Source organism: Chiloscyllium plagiosum, chromosome 34 (genome assembly GCF_004010195.1).
Source record: "Chiloscyllium plagiosum isolate BGI_BamShark_2017 chromosome 34, ASM401019v2, whole genome shotgun sequence".
NCBI classification, from domain to species: Eukaryota; Metazoa; Chordata; class Chondrichthyes; order Orectolobiformes; family Hemiscylliidae; genus Chiloscyllium; species Chiloscyllium plagiosum.
Genome location: NC_057743.1, coordinates 20,539,128 through 20,562,511, shown reverse-complemented (window position 1 = coordinate 20,562,511; position 23,384 = coordinate 20,539,128). Strand labels below are relative to the sequence as shown.

The 23,384-nt window shown below is 38.3% G+C and overlaps 1 protein-coding gene across 2 annotated transcripts in view; it reads left to right on the top strand.

Moving 5' to 3' along the window:
* capzb (capping actin protein of muscle Z-line subunit beta) overlaps nt 1–23,384 on the top strand; it is a 118,402-nt gene that overhangs the window by 66,913 nt on the left and 28,105 nt on the right. For both annotated transcript variants that reach the window (XM_043675774.1, XM_043675773.1), the window contains exons 3-4: nt 6,799–6,920; nt 19,927–20,040. In XM_043675774.1, the coding sequence (XP_043531709.1) occupies nt 6,799–6,920; nt 19,927–20,040 (236 nt within the window). The remainder of the gene's footprint in view (nt 1–6,798; nt 6,921–19,926; nt 20,041–23,384) is intronic.

Sequence of the window (23,384 nt, the reverse complement as noted above, 5' to 3'; positions counted from 1 at the left end):
TGTGATTTTGCTCCCTATGAAAATTGTTCAGTGGAATTACTGAAATTCTCTAAAGAGAAGTGTGCACTTAAATTAATCAGGAAGAGAGTTGGTATTCATATCCATGTGAAGAGGAAGAGAGAAGAATGCAGTAATGGCAACAATGAGAAATGCACCTACAAAAAAATTAAGTTCTTAAGTTATCTGCTTTTTCAAAAAAGCACAGTAACAGCAATGGATAATTTTAGCAGACCCTCTGGCATCATATATATGCCCTCTCCGATTTACGTTTTGCATATTCTGACATTATTAACTCGTGACATTGGCAGTTAGTTTACTTATGTACTTTAAGCAAATTGTTGCAGCCAGTATCCTAACTGTTCCCCTTTATCATTAATTTAGCTATAACCCTGCAGCACAATGTTAAATCAGACGCCAGAGATTAGCACTCCTTTCTTGATAAACCAGGTCAGTAAGGTGTAAGTTTCCCTATGTTGGTTTAAAAAATGATACAACAAGATCTGGCTGACATTTTTAACAACAATATCAGTCTTTCTCCAGGATAGAGAAAGAGTGCTTTTATTAAAAGCAATCTCCAATATTTGCCTTCCTCTTTAAATTTGGTGTACTCTTGAGATTACACCAAAATCAGGTGGTTAATAATAATTAACGTGGTATTATTAGGGTAACTAACTGCACTGAAGGGCTCTCTTACAGGCCAAATAATAGAAGCATTGTTCCAAACGTTTCTAAAGAGGATGGCTGTTTTCTTCTTTCCTTAGGGTTTTTCTTTATGCTTCTTATGTCATGTTGCTTTTTCCTTGATGAATGTGGCATTACCTTTCCCAGCTGTATACTTTGCAGCACTATTGGTGTACCACACAATTTGAACAGCTGAAATTTGCCCCGGAGAACCCTGGTTTGTTTTTTGTTGCAGTGTGGTCCGGACATAAAACAGCAGAGCAGGTCATCATGTATTTCTGCTGGCTTTCAGCAGAGATAATCAGGTGAACAGCTACGGTGGGGTGGGGGGGGGGGGGAGCTTTACAAATGCAAATATGCTTGTCAGCTGTTCGCATAACTTTGTTACCTTTGCTCATTTAGAAGTAAATTTGATATTTGAAACCTGCTGTTCTTTAATTACAAAAGTGCTGTTGGATCAGATTTAACTACTTTTATGACTATTTGCTAAATCTGCTGGATTGAAAAGTTTTCATTTCCTTCTTGTCATACATCACTATTCTTGAATCCCTCCAAGTAATTTTCTTCCCTTTTCTCCCAACTCTGACCTTGTAGCATTCTTTATGCAGTACCCTCCATAGACCTTGGTGTGTCAAATATAGATGCACACCACCGGGGAGTGAGCTGTTGGATTAGATCAGGAGCATAGTTTGGAGAGCGTGATGAGTAATTGATTTGAGTTATGCAGTTTCTCACTGAATTGCACTAGATATTAAAAAATCTGAATCAATCTGAGCTATCTTGTCTCAACCCTAACCATGCTTTTTCTCACTAATGATGTGAGAATTAGCTAGTAAACAGGCAATCTGATAAAGTAACTATTATTGCATTTGGAAATTGATGTTTTATTTTAAGGCTGTCATCATACCTTCAAATTGCTATGGAAGAATGCATGCTCTGCTAATAAACTTCATAGTTTGTGCCTGTGCCCCAGATTCAGGAACACTTGCATGGAAAATGTTGAACATGTGACCCGACAGCACGAAGATATTGTCAGTTTGGCTAAGTGGGAGTTTTAGTTCGGCAATAAATGCTAAGCTGCCAGTGATGTCTACATCATGTGAATGAATTCTTCAAAACAATTTAACAGAATTATTTCACATTATTTTCCAACAAGGGATTTTCATTGAAAACAGCTATTAGAACAAGACTTTGGGCAGTAATATTCAGAGCTTACCCACATTTCATGGTAAACTGTACAAAAAAAGTAAACTGTACAAAAAAAAGGACATCATTGTTGAAGTGGAGTCTAGGAGATTGAGGGGTTGCCTTATAAAGGTTTATAAAATCGTGGGGGGGTATAGATAAGGTGAATGGCAGGTGTCTTTTCCCTAGAGTGGGGGAATTGGAGAGTAAGAGACACCTCTTTAAATTGAGAGGAGAAAGATTTTAAAAAGACATGAGGGGCAAATTTCTTTTTTACACAGTAGTTCACGTGTGGAATGAATATCCAGAGAAGCGGTGGATGCAGTTCGAGTTCCAACATTTAAGATTTTTGGACAAGTGCATGAATAAGAAATGTTTGAAGAGCTATGGGCCTAGCGCAGGCAGGTGGCGCTAGTTTAGTTTGGGATTACGGTCAGCATGGACTGGTTGGACTGAAGGGTCAGTTTCTGTGCTAGTATGACTCTAAAATAGCATTTAGTGCAAATCCAATGATCTTAAGTACACTTATTGCAAGTGATACAATCCAATCCTAAATCTGTACAGATTTAATACAGTATGAACTTAAGTGCATTATATCAAGTACAAATTCTGTTTCTAAGTGCATACAGATTGCATGTAGTTCATGGTCTCTGATTCTAAATGCATACGCATTGTATACAATAAGACGTGTAGACCTGAATACGTAGATTGCATCCATTACAAATTTTGATCTTAAATGCTTTCCTTTGTTAACATTCCTTCTCAGCGTGACCCCAGCTTTATGACTCCATTCAGAAATCTGGAACACATACTCTAAATCCCCTAGGTGTATTTTAAATTGCTTTTCAAACAGCTCTGTATACTGTAGCAGCTCACGATCAGACCATTCAAGGGCGCAATAAAAAAAATATAGTGGGATAAATTTATAAAACACTCGTCCAAATGTCCGGTTCTACTTACTTCAGATATTAAAACTTCATGCAGCTGTTGTAGGTCCGCATTGAATCTGAAATGTGATGGTGTGTTGCTAGGTATTTTTTTTTTCTCTCTCAATCTTTCATGTATTATTAGAATGTCAGTCAACTTGTGTGCAGGGATGACAGTGGGGTACCAGTGGATGGTGGGGTAGGTTTGCTGCCAGTAGATTGTCCTCTCTCTTCACTGGAGTTAGTGTCCACTGTGAAAAGCAAGACTGATTTAGGCTAAATGTGAGAAATGTAACTGTGAAATGAACTATCATAAATTTTGTAATATAAGTTAGTCTATTCCTTTTGTTTCTTGTGCATTTGATGATACAAAGCTGGATAGGAATGTAAGCTGCAAAGAGAATAGAACAAATACAAGTGAATAGATGTAGGCAGGTTATGTGGGAACAAAGAGGCAGAAAAATAATGGAGAAATATGAGGTTATTCATTTTGGTAGTAAGTTCAGAATGCATTTTTTCCAAAAGGCTACAAACTTCAAAGTGTTGATGTTCATAGATACTTGGGTGTATTCAAACAAGGGCCACAAAGTTAACATATAGGTATGGCAAGTAAATATAAATGGTATGTTAGCCTTTGTTGCAAAGTGCTTTACAGCGCAAAGTTTATGATAGTTCATTTCACAATTGCATGTCTCACACAGCCACTTTCCACAGTGCAAGAATAAGGAAGTCTTGCTATATTTGTACAGGGCTTTGGTAAGACCATATCTGCAATAGTGTGTGCAGTTTTGGTTTCCATTTTTAAGGAAGAATGCATTTGCATTGGAGACAGTACATCACAGGTTCACTACATTGGTTCCAGGAATGGGAGGTTATCTATGATAAGGAACTGATGACAATTATCCTTTTGCTTTGGAGCTTAACCATTCTATCATATTTATACGTTCTGTTATAGAAAAGTGTTTCCGATTAACATATTTATAGTAAACGTACATTTGACAGTGAGATAATTGCTATCTTAGATTAGATTGCTTACATTGTGGAAACAGGCCCTTCGGCCCAACAAGTCCACACCGACCCTCCGAAGAGCAACCCACCCAGACCCATTCCCCTACATTTACCCCTGCACCTAACACTGTGGGCAATTTAGCATGGCCAATTCACCTGGCCTGCAAATCTTTTGACTGTGGGAGGAAACAGGAGCACCCAGAGGAAACCCACACAGACATTGGGAGAATGTGCAAACTCTACACAGACAGTTGCCCCAAGCAGGAATTGAACCCGGGTCCCTGGCACTGAGAGGCAGCAGTGCTAACCACTGAGCCACCGTGCCACCCATCAGATAGTTGAGAAGAGGGACATCTGCTGAAGAGTTGTTGCAACTACAGAAATGTAGTACTTTGCAAATAAATCTTGTGAAATATCAAAGCATTAATACAATCTGACAAAATTTAATTGAAATTCAAGTGTTTTTGAACAGGGATTGCAGTATACTGAACATTGAAGGTTTAATTATTGTGCGCAATACTTGGCATTGACAAGTTCCTTGACTGATATCTTTTGCTGTTGATCCAACTCTTCTATCTACTCATTACATGATGTATTGAATTTTTTAAAAAATTACTATAGTTTCTGTTCCACACTTTTCCCTTTTTCCCAGAGCACTGGTCCGGCTATTTATTTATTTATTTCTTGTTAAGTGCCATTTCAGATTGTTCCTATTTAAATTAATATGCTGGAATTTTTTTCTCTTTTACATTCTGGCCTGCCTTATGTTGCTGCCTATCATTTCACTGCTTTGTCAAATTCTTACTAATGAATGTATTGAGCCAAAAAGATGGCAAGTAATAAAAATTGAATCCTGGAATCTTGGGCATACTCAAATAGAATACATGCCTGGAGCTTGTTACTTATAGACCATAAATCATGTGTACTGTGTTTTCTGCAACTGGGCAGTGTGGTTGGTAGTTGCTCAGGTTGGTTTTCCGCAAAGTATCAAGCCTGCTGTATATGTGGTACATAATCAGTATAGAGCAATTGGCAGTTCATGTCCACCTCAAGTTCAGGTCAGGTCAACCTTGTACAGCAAATATATTCGAATTTCATTCATCAGATTCTTCACAATTCATATGTAACATTGTTCTTAGTCAATCGACGTGGTTTTAGTTTTAAAGCACCAGTTGGGTACAATGATCTTTGGGTGCTGTGTCCATACGTGTTCTGACATGATGGTGATACTGGAAACTGAGTAAATCCATTACTGTTATAGTGAAAGTACCACATTTGGATGAGTAGTGAGGAGAGAGATAAAACAATAAGGGTTGAAAATGTCAACTTGAGTCAGGGTTTGAGATTTTCAGCAAAACGCATCTCTAATTTGAAACTTCAGTTAGTAAGGGTTATATGCAAATACAACAAATATAGCAAAACGTAGGCTGGAATGGAAGTTCAGACACTATTTAGTGTGCCAATGACTGAGACTTTATGGAGTCTCAAGTGTAATAAATTGTGAGGACAGATTAGAACTTCCTGAAGAAGGGCCTGTGCCCGAAACGTCGAATCTCCTGTTCCCTGGATGCTGCCTGACCTGCTGTGCTGTTCCAGCAATAAAGTTTCAACTTTGATCTCCAGCATCTGCAGATCTCACTTTCTCCTCGCAGATTAGAACTAACCTCAGGAAAGAAAATAACTTCGATAACATTTTACATCCTGATGCTGTCCCCATATATCATAGCCAATTCATTCCTTCAGGCTGATTATCACTGTCATGTAAAGAAATAAGGCAGCCAGGTAGCATACTGTAAACTCCCACCTGCAGAAAATGTGATGAATCACCAGTTAAACATTTTAATGATATTGATGACCTTTGACTGTTCTGCGACACTCCATTTGCGCTTTACTGAAATGCCATCCTGGATAGACGTCTCCATTCCTTGTCCACTGGCTGTCTGCAGATCAGATATTTCCATAATAATTACTACTCGCGGACACTGCATCTTGTTCAGGTGACCTCAAACTTTGAGAGCACCTCAATATCTGCTTGATTGTCATGCCAAACACATTCCTCCGTGTTTTCAGGAAAACTAATCATATATTAAAACTTGCTTAAGACATTTGAATGACATCCTTGTTATACTATGTAATAGTAACTGTGCTTTGTGAACAAAAAAAGTGTAGCAGAGAAAAGTTTGTTTCTTTGAATAGTGCATGTGGAACCTTTGGTGTGTCACTGTTATTTGCGTTGGCGTATATGGTGTGGAAAGAAATGTATTTTTCCAGCAGCATAGCTTTGATACATTCTGGTATCTAAGAAGAGTGTAAATGTAAATGTAAAATTAAATAAATAACTATTAGTCATGCGATTTTTCTGAAAGATTTTGAAACCTTTTCCACTCCAAGTCGTGATTTCACAGATGTTATCTGCAGAGCGGTACAGTATTTGAGTTATTTTAAGATTTGAAGAATACAATACATAAGATAATTTGAATGTTAACTGGAAAGTGATGCCTGTAAGATAATTTTAAATGAAGTTTGGCATTGTTTTAAACTTGGTTTTAATATATTATAACCCATATGAATTCTCCCAAAAAGTGACATTATTTTGTGTTCCATATGCAGTATTTCTGCTTGTGTGGTATTTGGTATTCCTCTTGTCCTGTACCTTTGGTAGTTACCATACACAAACCTGTCTGCACAACCCTGATTGTGTGATGTCTTAATTTATGAGGTTGCAAGTTTTTGCAGCTGAGCCTGAGACCCTGCTGTGATGTTTATTCAAATATGTGAACAAGATTTTTGTCTTAAGCATATGGTTGATTCCAATGAGATCATGGACTATTTAATATTTAGATTTATACCTTTTTGAGTATTGTTTCTCATTACTTATGATTGTAAGAGATTAGTTAATTTTTAAACTATCATAAATCCTATCAAGCTTATGAAATATAAAATGGAAAGTTCCAGATTAACATTGTTTCTGATGTGTTCTGCTCAACCTTTTTTGCAGGTTCCGACTCTCTGTGAAGACCTATTGTCATCTGTAGATCAGCCATTGAAGATCGCCAGGGATAAAGTAATTGGAAAGGATTACTTACTTTGTGACTATAATAGAGACGGTGACTCATACAGGTGAGACAACTAAACTAATAAAAACCATGAAGTACTTAACTAAAATACTTAGATGTGCACATGAGCAACTTGGGTTCAGTTGCTGAGTTGGAGTCTGAGTTACAGACATTGCTGAACTTTGGGGAGGGGAAGAGTTGTCTGGGCACTACTGAAGGAGGCAGCTGTGTCTCATAGGTTAAGTAGAACTTTTCATTTGGTTAATCGTCTGGAATGGGGTGACATGAAGGAATGGGAATTCAAGGTGTAATAATTGTGGGATTTCACACCTTGACTTTGAATAACAGGTGCAAGACACTTGAGACCTGTGTTGGTGAAAAGAAGGATGGGAGAGCAAACAAGCTAAGGTGTATGGTGCAGCATGATGTTCAAATTGAAGTAGAGGGTGCAAAAAGAAATGTAGTTGTGCTGGGGGAGAGTATAATTAGATGGATAGAAGCTGCCCCAACTGGTAACTCCAAAGGTTGTGTTGCCTGGCAGTTGCCAGGATTAAGGATACCTTCTTTGCAAGAGGCACACTTGGAGAGGAGGAATCCAGCTATCATGTGTCACATGAATCAATAACAGAATTAATGTTCTGTCCAGAGAGTTTGAAGCGTTAGGGTCCAAATGATAAAACAACCACAATCTCTGGGTTGTTTTGTGAACCAATTGGCAAAGGGTCAAGAAGATTTGGAAATTTTACAAGTATAGGCATTGGATAGGCATATGGAGGATAGTGGGCCAGTGTAGGTTAGGTGGGCTTGGATCGGCGCAACATCGAGGGCCAAAGGGCCTGTACTGCGCTGTATTTTTTTATGTATATAAAAAGGAAAGTAGCTAAAATAAATGTTGATCCCCTATTATCTGTGGGTAGTTAGAACAGAAAATAATTTATTTCAAAAGGCAAGTAAGGCAGCACGGTGGCATAGTGGTTAGCACTGCTGCCTCAGTACCAGGGACCCGGGTTCAATTCCCACCTCGGGCGACTGTCTGTGTGGATTTCCTCCGGGTACTCCGGTTTCCTCCCACACACCAAAGGTGTGCAGGTCAGGTAAGTTGGCCATTCTAAATTGCCCATAGTGTTAGGTGTATTAGTCAAAGGGAAATGGGTCTGGGTGGGTTCCTCTTCGGAGGGTCGGTGTGGATTGGTTGGGCCAAAGGGCCTGTTTCCACACTGTAAGGAATCTATCTAAGTCTAACTTGTCAATGTTGATGCTCAGAAGGACTTGGGTGTACTTGTATCTGTATAAAGAACATAATGTTAGCATGCAAGTACAAGAATCAATTTAAAAGGCAATTTTTAAAATTCATTCATAGAACATGGGCATCACTGGCTACCCAGCATTTATTGTCCATCCTTTTGTTGCCCTTGAGGAGGTTGTTGTGAGCTGCCTCTTTGAACCTCTGTAGTTGATATGCTGTGCGTTAACCCAAAATGCATTTAGGGAGGAAATTCCAGGATTTTGACCTAGCGACACAGAAGGAACAGCGATGTGTTTCCAAAGATTTATAGTTCCTTGAAAATAGAGTCACAGATGGACACGATAGTGAAGAAAGTGTTTAGTATACTTGCCTTTATTGGTCAGAGCATTGAGTATTGGAGTTGGGAAGTCATGTAGTTGTACAGCACATTGGTTAAGCTGCTTTTGGAATACTGCATTCACTTCTGGTTTCCCTGCTGCAGCAAGGATGTTGTGAAACTTGAAAGGATTCAGAAAGGATTTACAAAGATGTCACAAGGGTTGGAGGGTTTGAGTTTATGGAAAAAGGCTTAAAAGGCTGGGTGTGTTTCCCTGGAGCATCAGGCTGAGCAATGACCGTATAAAGGTTTATAAAATCATGAGGAGCATAGATAGATGAATAGACAAGGTTTTTTTCCCCAGGGTAGCAGAATCCAAATCTAGAGGAAATAGATTTAAGGTGAGAGGGGATAGATTTAAAAGGCATCTAAAGGGCAAATGTTTCACATGTGGTGTATGTATGGAATGAGCAGCCAGAGGAATGGTGGCGGCTGGTACAATTACCACATTTTAAAAGGCATCTGGTTGGGTTTATGAATACGAAGGGTTAGAAGGAGATGGGCTAAATGCTGACAGATAGGATTAGATTAATTTAGGATATCCGGTCAGCATGGATGAATTGGCCCAATGGGTCTGTTTCAATGCAGTACAGCTCTGTGACTGTAAGTCAGTGTGGCTTAGATTGTGGTTGTGTTTCCAAGTATCAGTTGCCATCGTCCTTCTAGATGCAAATGTTTGTGGTTTTGAAAGGCATTGTCTAAGGATCTTTGGTGAATTTTTGCTGTGCATCTTGTAGATAGAACACACTGCTGCTGCTGATCATGAATGGTGGAGGAAAAGGATACTTGTGAATGTGGTGCCAGTCAACTGGGCTGTTCTGTCCTGGATGGTGTCAAGCTCCTTGAGTTGGAACTGCACCATCCAGGCAAGTGTGGAATATCCCGTCACACACCTGACTTGTGCTATGTGGAATTCTGACTTGTCGAGCTTTGGGGGAATTGGGAAGTGAGTTAAACGCTGCAGTATTCCTAGTCTCTGACCCATTCTTGTAGCCACTGTGTTTATGTGTGGCAAGTCCAGTTGAATTTCTGGTCAATGGAAACCCCCAGGATGTTGATAGCAGGGGATTTGGTGATGGTAACTGAGACTGAGTTTGTATGATTTGGAACAAAGATAAGAAATTTCTTCACCCAGGAAATGTGTGTCTTTGGGATTGTCTACCCTAGAGGACTGAGAATGCATCATCAAAAAAAACACATTGATGATTGAGATGCAGATTTTTGGCATCTGAGGGAATTGAATGATTTGAGGAATGAGTGGAAAAGTGAAGCTGGAACCAAACATCAGCCATGATTGGCTTGAATGGTGGAAGAAGGTCATTGGATCACACTGTCCTATTCCTGATGTTCTTCTATGACATATTTTGTAGACATATCCAGTTTTAAATTTCTGGTCTTCCGCTAAGTTTATAGTTAACATTCTTTATTGATCTTCCTTGGAAGGTATTTTTATCATTGATTATAAGTAACTTGTGATTAGGAATTTCTGATCTAGGAGGTAGTGAATTTCATTGTGACAGAACGAAAATCTCAACACTTTGTTTAAAATAGCAGCCCTGGGTACTGTTCTGCTGACAATAGAAGAAGACAATTATGCACAAAACAAATCTTGCTTTTTCCATTTAAACTTGTCACTGGGGTAACAGGTGGTTTAACTTGCATTTTTAATTAAACGGGTGTGCACTACTTTTAGTTTTCTGACAGCCTGGTCAGTATGTGGTGCATGGTAGTGCCCCTGCTTCTGAGCCACCTGCTCCAACATACATAATAACAGCTCCAAACAGGTTGGTTAGCCTGGTCACTTTCTAAATGTAGGTGAAACGTAAAGCACATTTCAGTTCTTTAAAAGCTTAAACTAGTTTTAATGACCTTTGAAAATGTTGCACTTTTTTAAACTTTTAATAAAAACTGTCAATGTTTGAACTGATGTGGATTGTACTGTAATGTGACACAAGATGACTAATTCAGGAATATTGAAATTAATCCTAGAAATACTAGAATGAATCCATATTGTGTTAAGAAGCAGTTGAATATTTTGCACTTCATTCATTAAATCACTGGCCAAATATTTCTTGTTATAATGTACATTGCTGTATATTAAAACCATCTTTCCTTAAATTATAATCATATTCACTATCTAGCATGACATCTATTAGGAGACTAGTCTCTGAATGAAATATACTTTAGGTTTTGGATTGCTCGTTTTTTTTCCTCAAATTTTAAACAAGCATTTTTTCCCTCAATTTCTCTGTTAAATCAAATCCTTATGGGGAAACTGGTGCCAGTCACACAGTTTGAAATCGTTAGCTTCAACAAAAAATGTTCTCTGTGAGAATAATGCATTTTCCTCATAGTCACGGTGACTAGGGCCATGTGGCTTTCTGTTGCACAAATAAAATGCACATTAACTTGTTAACCTAGTTTTTAATCCCTACAAGTTCGCTACATATAAAACGTTTATAAAATGTTTTCTTGAGGTTGAATAGTTCCAGATAGGATCCCAGGCTAAACTGAAGTTATATTCCCTGATTTAAAAAAAAATGTATGGTCACATTCCAGGATACAGGCATCTCATCTGTTGGCGGCAGCATCCCTGGAGTGATGGAGACCTGAAATGGTGTGTCACTGCACTGCCAATTAAATACACTTTTTAAAAGCCTCTTTGTACAACAGAAAGCAATATGCTCCAAAACACAATATTTTGAGGAAGGGAATCAGAATTTAATGTTCACAAATTTATTCTTCCCTTACAGACAAAGGTGAAAGCATTTGAATAAAACTAATTTGCCTCTCAGTTTTTGATCTCCTTCATGACTTGAATTTCATTTTAACGGATTGCAAATTGACAGGTTTAATTGCAAGTGTTTTTTTTCAAAAAGCTCAAACTAAAATTGCAACCATTTTGCAAATCATTAAAACTAGTTTAAAGAATTGAAATGTTTAGGTATATATTCTTTTAGTTTCACCCACACTTAAAAAGCTATCAAATTAAATTTGAATTTGTAATTTCTCTTTTTATACTAAGTTTTGTTAGAAATGAGACGCTAAGGTATTACTGTGACCTATCCCCTTCTGAATTGCCATCAAAATTTGAATACAGAATGCTTGGCATCAATTGTTACTGTGGCAATAACGGCTCTTGATGTATTTTGCAAACTAAAATGTGCAAGGTATGCATACATAATACAGTCGGACTCTAAAGATTGCATACTGTTAATCTGAAAGAACATTTGCCAGAATTTTAGTATCTATAAATGTTAATACTAACTGCAATTTGTGGTGTATAGAAGCATTAATGTTTGCCAAATGCCTTCAGTAGGAGTCATAATTTTCAAAGGAAAAATGTGCATTTGTTTGAAAATACTAAAAGGTAAAACTTGATTTTAGTTGAAAGCAGCTTTATTTCTGTTTTTATATCTCATATCTTCTGTACCACAGAAACTCTCCGGGGAGAGGCAACTGGTGAAGGGTTCTACTTCTCTAGTATTGTTCCATAACCACCTGCTCGGTGTGAATCTGAGCCAGGTTCTGTTGCCAGTTCTCCCCTTTGCCTTAATCAAATTTATCTTTTGAAGCTGTACTTTTGTTAAGAATTTAATAGAAATCTCTTTAAAGTGCTTCTGATGAGAATTGATTTCCCAACAAATTGACATCCCATATTTATCACCACATGGAGTGATTTACTTGTTGCATATTTTCTTGACAATTTAAAATCTTTCTTATCAATATTATGTCAGTTGTTTGTTTATCTATGATTCGGAGATGCTGGTGTTGGACTGGGGTATACAAAGTTAAAAATCACTTAAACCTGTTGGACTATAACCTGGTGTTGTGTGATTTTTAAGTTTGTTTATCTATGCAGTGTCTATGAACACAGGGGGCTAACACCTTCAACATATTGTCTAGCTATCACCATTGTTAACAGCTAACCCGAGAATGCAACTTTTAAAAAAAAGGGTTTTGTGATTTACACATGAAAGAAGTGAAACTATCACTGTATTCTAACAGATGAAAGGCTTAACAGACAATCTGTTCTTCAATATATAATTTCAGTTACATCACACTGCAAATTTTTGCTATAAATTCTGTGTTACGATCGAGCCCTCCACAATCACCTGATGAAGGAGCGTTGCTCCGAAAGCTAGTGTGCTTCCAATTAAACCTGTTGGACTATAACCTGGTGTTGTGTGATTTTTAAGTTTGTTTATCTATGTAGTGGTCTTTGGGAAAGAAATGTAAAACTTCAAAATTAATACTCACTATTTTAGAACTTGTGTTGAAGACTAGATTTCTTCTGAGTAATACTTAACTACCCAATGAGAGTCACAAGAAGAGACCAAAGTTTTCAGTTTGGACCTTTACAAAAACTTTTCCCAGCTGTTCTTACACAATGAATCACTTTGAAGTGCAGTGACTGTAATGTCGGTAGCGAGAAGCAGCCTTCCAGTAATGGTGAGTTGAATGACCAATTAATGTTTTGATGTTTGTGAAGGGAGAAATGTAGTCCAGGACTTGAGCAGAATTCCTCCTACTCTTCAAGCAACTTTGAGGTTTATCAGAGATACGTGTCTCAGATGTAAGCTGCCACCCTATGGATAGCAACTCTGTCTCACACCCAGGTGACCAAACAGGTGGATGAGGGTAAAGCAGTCGATGTGGTGTATATGGATTTCAGTAAAGCATTTGATAAATTTCCCCCCAGTAGGCTGTTGCAAAAAATAGAGGCATGGGATTGAGGGCGATTTAGCAGTTTCTGTCAGAAATTGACTAGCTGAAAGAAAACAAAGAGTGGTGGTTGATGGGAAATGTTCATCCTGGAGTTCAGTTACTAATGGTGTACCCCAAGGATCTGATTTGGGACAGCTGCTGATGTCATTTTTATAACTGACCTGGATGAGGGCGTAGAAGGATGGGTTAGTAAATTTGCGAATGACACTAAAGTCGGTGGAGTTGTGGATAGTACGGAAGGATCTTTCAGGTTACAGAGGGACATAAGTAAGCTGCAGAGCTTGGCTGAGAGGTAGCAGATGGACTTTAATGCGGAAAAGTGTGAGGTGATTCACTTTAGAAGGAGGAACAGGAAAACAGAGTACTGGGCTAAATGTAAGATTCTTGATGGTGCGGTTGAGCAGAGAGATCTTGGTGTACACGTGCATAGATCCATGAAAGTTGCCACCCAGGTTGATTGGCCTACAGTGTGTTAGGTTTTATTGGTAGAGGGATTGAGTTTCAGAACCATGAGGTCATGTTGCAGCAGTGCAAAACTCTGATGCAGCAGCACTTGGAGTACTGTGTACTGGTCTTATGAGGAAAGGCTGAGGGACTTGAGGCTGTTTTTGTTATAAAGGAGGTTGAAAGGTGACTTAATAGAGACATACATGATCAAAGGAGAGTGAGAGCCTGTTTTCTTTGATAGTGATGGCTAGCATGAGGGGACATAGCTTTAAATTGAGGGTTGATAGGTATAGGACAGATGTCAGAGGTAGGTTCTTTACTCAGAGAGTAATAAGGGCATAGAATGTCCTGTCTGCAACAGTAGTAGACTCGCCAACATTAAGGGCATTTAAATGTTCATCGGATAAACATATGGATGATATTGGAATAGTGTAGTTTAAATGGGTTTCAGATTGGTTTCACAGGTTGGCACAACATTGAGGGCCAAAGGGCCTGTACTGTGCTGTAACGTTCTATGTTCTATGTCTTGTGCTGCAATTTCAGCTTAATCCTTGGAGTGGAATCTAAACCTGGAATTTCCTAATGTAGAAATGAGAGTGAGACTAACTAAGCTAACTGCTGGGCTTTTCAGGAAAGTTTTGCATTTTTAATCATATTGACATCCTGTTTTATTTGATTTGACAAATTCAGTAATGAATCCTGACTTGCTTGAGAGGATGCTTACAATTACTAATGATTTGGAGATGCCGGTGTTGGACTGGGGTGTAAAAAGTTAAAAATCACACAACACCAGGTTATAGTCCAACAGGTTTAATTGGAAGTACACTAGCTTTCGGAGCGACGATCCTTCATCAGGTGATTGTGGAGGGCTCAATTGTAACACAGAATTTATAGCAAAAATTTGCAGTGTGATGTAACTGAAATTATATATTGAAAAATTGATTGTTAAGCCTTTCATCTGTTAGAATACAGTGATAGTTTCACTTCTTTCATGTGTAAATCACAAAACCCTTTTTTTAAAAGTTGCATTCTCAGGTTTGCTGTTAACAATGGTGATAGCTAGACAATATGTTGAAGGTGTTAGCCCCCTGTGTTCTCTGTCTATGACCTGATGTTTAGATTGATTCTAATCTAAAAAGTGAGATGACGACAGAGTTTTACATAAATTCATGCAGTTTTTGAGCTCAGAGTTCTACATGAATGTATGCAGTTTTTGAGCAAAGTGCAATGTTACTCTGCAAGTACAAATTCACCACACAAAATATACGTGTGCAGTGTATGTCTTGGAATGTGTGTGTGTGTGTGTGGTGCAATGGTGATCACCTGTAATGTGACATGAACCCAAGATCCCGGTTGAGGCCCTCCCTTTGGGTACCGAACTTAGCTATCAGCCTATGCTCTGCCACTTTCCTCTGCTGCCTGTCCCAAAGTCCACCTTGGAGGATGGTCACCTGAAGGTCCGAGGCTGAATGTCCTGGACCACTGAAGTGTTCCCCAACTGGGAGGGAACCCTCCTGTCTGTTGAAAAAAGGGTTTTGTGATTTACACATGAAAGAAGTGAAACTATCACTGTATTCTAACAGATGAAAGGCTTAACAGACAATCAATTCTTTAATGTATAATTTCAGTTACATCACATTGCAAATTTTTGCTAAAAATTCTGTGTTATGATCAAGCCCTCCACAATCACAAGGACCGTTGCTCCGAAAGCTAGTGTGCTTCCAATTAAACCTGTTGGACTATAACCTGGTGTTGTGTGATTTTTAACTTTGTACAATTACTAACATTGCAACTTTGGTAGCTAGAGAGTAAAGCAGATTTTCAGACTCATTTAAGCAGTGTTGCATGTAGATGGAACTGTTTGGATGCAGTATTGAATTGTCTGAATAGCATAGTGACAGATAAAATAAAAATCAAATTCATTGAACCTTTGGTAAGGAAATCTCCAATTTCAGAGCACAAGTGTCTACCTTACTTTCAGCCTGCCCATTTCCATGATGGTACATCATTTTTCAAATAAATTTCGATGTTTAATGAATTGCATCCAACAATTTTACATTCTCGTCTCTGAAACAAATCTAATTTCTTCATTGGAACTTGATTGTGTATCTTTCTCAGCTGTTAATGGAAAAAAGAGTCCGCAGTGTTCCTGTTATTATGGAGTTTAATGTGTTAAGTTTACCAGGGCCTTCAACTTATGCTTGTGTGTTTTTTCTTGCTGTGCAAGCCTTTCACTCACTGCAGTTGGTAACATCTGTGTTTAATATTTTGTGTTCTTTTTGTTCTTTATAGTACAATCATATAAATAAACAAGCTTTATGCCACATAAATATGGATGAAGTCTGCCAGTTGTTTTTACAACACAACGTTTTAATCATTCGTGTTTTTAAATCTATCTGCAAGAGTTCTTTAGAAAAAAAGTCTCATCTTAAGTGGTTTAATTGAATACTAAGTATTAGCTGAAAGTGGAAGGTTTGCTCCAATAGAATTTTGGTGGGAGAAATACCATGGTAGTACAAGTTTAGATATAAGTTTTTTGTTTTGAGAAATGAAATGCTTAGATGTTAACACTAACAGGGTGAGGGCACATCATTGTATAACGTAACAAAAGATAGTTTCAAATTTAAAATGCCCTGATGTAAGAAGTATGTTAGCAGTTGGAAAGTCAAATAATAAAACGAAAGGGTGTACAACCAGATTTGAGGAATATTTAAGCCCAAGGAAATGAAACTTATAGTTTATTAAGTAAGACCACCCATGGTGAACTATGCCCATGTTAAGGAAAGCGAGTGGAACCATTTAGAGTACTGCAATAAAGATGATTCTGTATTTAAAATTCTCCAGCACTGTTGAGGATGAAGATAATTAAATTCAAGAAGAAAAGACTCAGGGATATGATATAAATTGTTAAAGTTAAGACATTTAATAGGCTAATTGTAGATTGATGCAGAATGTAAATTCAGTACAGAGGATGCAAACATGGGAATAGAACCTTAAAACCATTGTTAGACTTGTAAGTAATAACTTATAACTCCTATTAGAGTAAGGAACTGGAGGTGCCAGTGTTAAATTGGGGTGTACAAAGTTAAAAATTGCACAACACCAGGTTATAGTCCAACAGGTTTAATTGGAAGCACTAGCTTTTGGAGTGCTGCTCATTCATCAGGTGACAATCACCCGATGAAGGAACAGTGCTCCGAAAGCTAGTGCTTCCAAATAAACATGTTAGTCTAAAACCTGATGTTATGTGATTTTTATCATAGTAAAGTACTTATTGTGGAAGAACATCTTCGGTCAGAAACCTGAAAATATTCACAATGCCACATTACTTTGTATAGGCTAAATGAAATAATAAACTGAAATAAACCCATAGTTGAATTTCATATACTCCAATCAGTATGTTGCAATGGGAACAGTATTCATTTTCAGATCACATTGCTGTATTTGGTTAAAATACACAGTATGTGATTTTCCTTCTAAATTTATAGCATCGGTTAGCTTCTAAATGTAAGATGATTCTTAAAAGCGCCCTTTAACCAGCTACTTGTGACAGATTTTGGAAAAATTGGTGGCAATTGCATAAGTGCTATTCAAGAACTCCTATACAACTTGAAACCAAACAGTTTGATGAATAGTGACTGAACATGGGGCAATTGGTGAGTTTATCAAGGTATTTTTCCCTTTGGATGTTTAAGCAGTTTCGACAGATTGGTGAAAATAATGAAATTCTAGTGCTCTTAATACCCGACGAGGGAATGGTTTGTAGTTTTTCTTTTATTCATTCATGAGATGTGGGCATTTATTCTCCATCTATAATTGCGCAGAGGCAAACCTGTTTACAATCTGTTTATGCTGAGTTGGGCTAGCTGTTTCTGAGCAACCATTTAAATTTTCAGACAAGTATATGGATTCTTTTAAAACGCGAGATAAATACAATCTATCGAGAAAGGTATTTCTATCACATACACATCCAAGAAAACCAAGTTAGAGGAACGTTGCTCTATAGATGGGGAAGAAATAAAATCCTTGCCTGTAAAGTGATTTGTGAACTTCTTTTATTGAAGACAAACCTACACAAATTAGCCTGAAATGGGAGAATCTAATTTGTCAAAAAGCTGTCTACTTGTGATCTACCACTTCAGATCCCTCAATCAGAAAGGGCTGGCTCAGATGACTTATTGGGTCAATTGTTGGATGTTGTTATTAATCTGATGAGATTAAACATCATTGTTTAAAAGTACTCAAAATTTGTTTATGATTACACTACTTCTTAAGTCAGTTTTGCTTGCAGTTATGGATGACACTGATTTTAACTTGAGGATAATTACATTCAGTTGGTTGTCAAACTTCCGTTCTGTCCTAGTAGATAGTTAAGCAGACAGCTGCTCTAAAACTTACTTGATACAAGTGAGAAATTGGTCCATAAGAAGTTGTCCATTCCACCCATGTCTGCTCTGTCAATCAATGAAGTCATGACTAATCTGATGATCCTCAACTCTACGATGCTTTCTTTTACCCCTGTCTTTTGATTCACTTGCTAATTAAGAACATTCAAGGCTAAGACAGAGAGATTTTTAATGACTCAACTTGACAGCGCTCTGTAATAACAAATTCCGCTATTTGCTCGGCTCTGAGAGAAGAAATTCTTCCTCATCTCTGTCTTAAATGGGTGAGCTCTTTCTCTAAGATTATGCCTTCTGGTTGTAAACCCTCCTACAAGGGCAAACAAACCTATCCACATCTACTCTATCAAACCCTCTGTGAATCTTAAATGTTTCAATAGGGTCACTTCTCATTCTTCTAAACTTCAGGGAGTCCAGGCCCAAACTATTCAATCTCTCCTCGTAAAAAATATCCCTCTATATCCTGGATTAGCCCAGTGAACCTTCTCAGGACTGCCTTCAATGCCTGTATATCTTTCCTTTGATAAAGAGACCAAAGATGCTCACAGGATTCTGGCACTTCACTAGTTACAGGTTGTCATCCTGCAAATGCATCATTACAAATAATTTTTTAAAAACTCATTGTGGGTTGAGGGCATTGGTGGATGACCAGCATTTGCCCTTGAGAAAGTAGTACCTTTCTGAACCGCTGTGTTTATGTGGTGAGGCCAGTTGAGTTTCTGGTCAATGATAACACCCAGGGTATTGATAGTAGAAGATTCAGTGATGGTAACACCAATGAACGTCAAGGGATAATGGTTTGACTGTCTCTTGTTGGCAATGGTCATAGCGAAGCATTTGTGTGGTTCAAATGTTACTTGCCACTTGTCAGCCCAAGCCTGGATATTGTCCAGATCTTGCTGCATTTGAGCATGCACTGCCTTAGTATCCAAGGCATTGCAAATGGTGCTGAACATTGTGCAATTATCGGAAAACATCCCCACTTCTGACCTTATGATGGAGAGAAGGTCATTGATGAAATAGTTGAAGATGATAGGGCCAAAGACAATACCCTGAGGAACTCCGACAGAGAAGTCCTGAAACTGCGATGACTGACCTCCAACAACCACGTCCATCTTCCCATGTGTCAGATATGACTCCAACCAATGGACAGTTTGCCACCGATACCCATTGATTCCAGTTTTGCTAGGACTTCTTGATGCCACACTTGATCGAATGCAACCTTGCTGTTGAGGGCAGTCACTCTCATCTCATTTCACCTCACCCCACCTCTGGAATTCAGCTCTTTTTGTCCATATTTAAATCGAGGCTATAATGAAGTCAAGAGCTGAGTGTCCCTGGTGGAACCCAAACTGGGCGTTGCTGAGCAGATACAGCTTGATGGTCCCTGTTGATGACACTTGCCATCACTTTACTAGACTGATAGGGTGATAATTGGCCAGGTTGGATTTAACCTGCTTTCTATGTACAGGACTTACATTATTTGTAATGATGCATTTGCAAGATGACAACCTGTAACTAGTGAAGCGCCAATATGCACTTCGGCAAGAAGAGGAGGAGGCAAATGTTATTTACATGGAGATAGACTGCAGAACAGTCTGGTAGATGCTAGTTTTGTAAACAGACTGGAACAGTTTAGCTAGGGGTGCGGCAAGTTCTGGAAGACAATTCTTCAGTACTATTGCTGGAATGTTGCAGTATTCAGTGCTTTCAACTGTTTCTTGATATCACGTGGAGTGAATCAAATTGGCTAAAGACTGGTTTCTGTGTATTTACTGATTTATTGGATGATCTGCAGGTTTTTGTTCTAAAGTAAACAAAGTGCTCATAATGCCAATGTTTCTAATTGTTGTACTTCTTTCTCTCTCAGGTCACCATGGAGTAATAAATATGATCCTCCCCTGGAGGATGGTGCCATGCCATCAGCTCGCTTGCGAAAACTGGAAGTTGAAGCCAACAAAGCATTTGATCAGTACCGAGATCTGTAAGTCTTCCGCTCAGTTAAGTTTAATAATATTTTTCCCACATTTAATTCAGTAGGTCTGAATTTAACCAGACATTTATCAATTGTTTTAAACATCATTTTCATTTGGTCCATCTGTTTAATCTTAGAATTATCTTCAAATTAGTACCTTTTAATTTGTGACATAAACTTCAAATGATTACCTGGAATGAAGCTGATTTTAGATTGTAGCTGCTGAATGGGAGAATTCTTAAAATGTTATCTGGAATTTCTTCTAAATTCTACAGTGGACTGTCCAATTGCATTGAACCTGGATACTGGTTATGTCCCCACAAGGCCCATATGAGTTCCTGATCGCAGTGTACAGCGATTCCATCTGTTTTTTCAAAACAGTTTATAATGTTAAAAACTGTCCAAAAGTTGCTTCAGATGACTGACTTGGCTGGAATAAAAGGGTGCCAATTATGATCTCAGCAGAGAAGCAAAAAGCATGAAAATATGGTTTGTTTGTTGTTTCAGTCATCTGTTGGGAATTGAGTTGTTCCCATCCTACTCCATTTGTTTTGCAATGAAAGTTGAAATCTTGCTTTCTTTATTTGTCCTTGGGAAATGGACCATCTACACTCCTTGAATCAATGCAGTCCTTGTGGTGATAAGACCCCCATGACATTACAAGGTGGGAAATTCCATAATTTGGATCCAGTGCTGATAAAAGACTGGCAGTATGCTTCCAATTTTAAATGAGGTGTGACTTAAGTTGGAGATGATAGGGTTTCTGTAATATCTTGACCTCTTTGGTGGGAGAGACTGCAAGTCTTGAGATGTTCTTGAAGGAAGGTTGGTGACTTACTGCAATGTATGTGGTGTGCAGTTTATACTGAGCCACTGTGCATTGGTGATAAGGTGATGAATATGAAATTCATGACGACAAGGGCATTTGTCAGAAGCTGTTTTTATCAGCGATGGTGTTAGAGCCACACTAATGTGCAAGAAGCTATCTTGGAGTAAGTGAAGCATATCCCACCTGACTTAATTTGTAGGTGGTGAGTATGCTTTGAGGAATAAGCAATTCATTGTAGAGTACCTTGCCTCTGCCTGGCTGTTACAGCGGATATGTTAGTATGGCTGCTCCAGAGAAATGTTTGGTCAGTAGTAACACCCAAGACATTGGTGGGAAACTTTATGATGATGTTGATTTCAAAGGTTGGAAGGCAGGTGCTTATAGCTTTTCTGGTTGAAGATGGTTTAAATTCTAGAAAAATGACCAACACTTTAACCTGTCACTATAGATTACCGCATGCCACATTATTATCAAAGGGAGTGAGTGGAGTTGAAAATTATAAAATTGTCAGCAAACAGCCCTATTTATGACTTTGTGATAGAAAAGGAGCCTTGATTTAAAAACTCATCCAAAATACAATCACCTCCAGATAATAAAAAATTTGGATGCTTCATGGTCATGTGCTTGCGTCCTGGGGCATAAATGTTCACCCTTCTTATTTAAGCATACGAACTATGAAGTGAACCTTAGCACTTTAAGATTTCATGCAGTCATTGAAAATCTAGTTGCTAACAAACTATTTTTAAAAAAAAAAATACAACAGCAATTGAAATTTAGATTGCTATCCAGGGGGTATTTGATTCAAACTAAACTGATTTGTAAGGAAACAGGGTTACAAAATAAGTAAAAACAGACTTTGAGTCATCCAGTACATGGTTTGCATATTTTACAAGGAACAAGGCTTGTCTATAAAAGCTGAAAATTGCTCTGCCCTCTGGTAGGCTTTTCGTATTCAAGTTAATTTTTTTGTTTAGTGGGGAGGGGTCTCCAAAATCTGGCATTTGACAAAGCACCATTATTATGTTATACAATACTATTATGCATTTAAGATGTGCTGTATCCTGCCAGTGTTCTCCCTAGAGTTTAATGCATAACAGATTTTTCCATCCCTGTAATGCTGCAATCTTTCCATAGCTTATTCCCCAGCAGCAGTTGTATAAAGTAAAACAATTTAAAAAGCTACTTAATCACAGGCTAATTATTTCATTTATTTTGCAATGGACTCGTGCATGGTCAACCATACAATAATAACAGCGACATGTATGCAAGTGCCATTTTTTAAACTGGTGTAAAATAATTTACGTGGCTGGTGCTAGAGAGGCATATGCATATATCTGCTTCATTTTTATTTTTATTTTCTTGATGTGGGAGTCACTGTTAAGGTCAGTATTCATCATTATCCAACCTTCATTGCCCCTGTGAAGTCAGTGATAAATTACATTTTTGAACCGCTGCAGTCTGACAGATGAACTTACCCCCACAGTCCTGTTGGGCAGGGATTTCTAGAACTTTTGCCAAATAACAATGAAGAAACAGTGTATCTGTGTGTGAGAGAAGTGGTAGTGAGTTTGTAGTTGACTGTGTCTCCATAAATCTATACACTCGTGTACTTATACAATCCATGTCAAACCCAGATGCGTGGGTCTTGGCTCATTACAATGATTCCTTTAGGCCAGTAATACTAAGATGCATTCCATTATACCAGGAAGCAAAATCTTAAAGGATGGCCCTAAGTTAATTTTGAGAGTAAATGTTCGAGATGCATTTTGTTTATCAGTGGCCTATGGGTCATGCAAACAATGTTTCTTTAATCTCATAGCCTAAGTAGATCAATTCCAGACTTTCACATTGCTCAGCTGAGCCCTATTTTCCATGCCCCCTTGGTGCTTCTGTCTTGTATTGTGGAATTTAAAAATACTCAGTAAATTGAAGCTTCTTTCAAGAACTAATATACTGGCATGGAAATTTGCTAGAGCTGCTCGGGAGGATTTAAACTAGTAAGGTGGCGGGTGGTGTGTGTGTGTATGTGTGTGTGGGGTGTGGGGTGGGTGGGGGGGGGACCCAGGGAGATAGTGAGGAAAGAGATCAATCTGAGACTGGTACAGTTGAGAACAGAAGTGAGTCAAACAGGCAGGGACAAGGTAGGACTAATAAACTGCATTTATTTCAATGCAAGGGGCCTAACGGGGAAGGCAGATGAACTCAGGGCATGGTTAGGAACATGGGACTCGGATATCATTGCAATTACAGAAACATGGCTCAGGGATGGGCAGGACTGGCAGCTTAATGTTCCAGGATACACATGCTACAGGAAGGATAGAAAAGGAGGAAAGAGAGGAGGGGGAGTGGTATTTTTGATAAGGGATAGCATTACAGCTGTGCTGAGGGAGGCTATTCCCAGAAATACATCCAGGGAAGTTATTTGGGTGGAACTGAGAAATAAAAAAAAAAGGATGATCACCTTATTGGGATTGTATTATAGACTCCCTAATAGTCAGAGGGAAATTGAGAAACAAACTTGTAA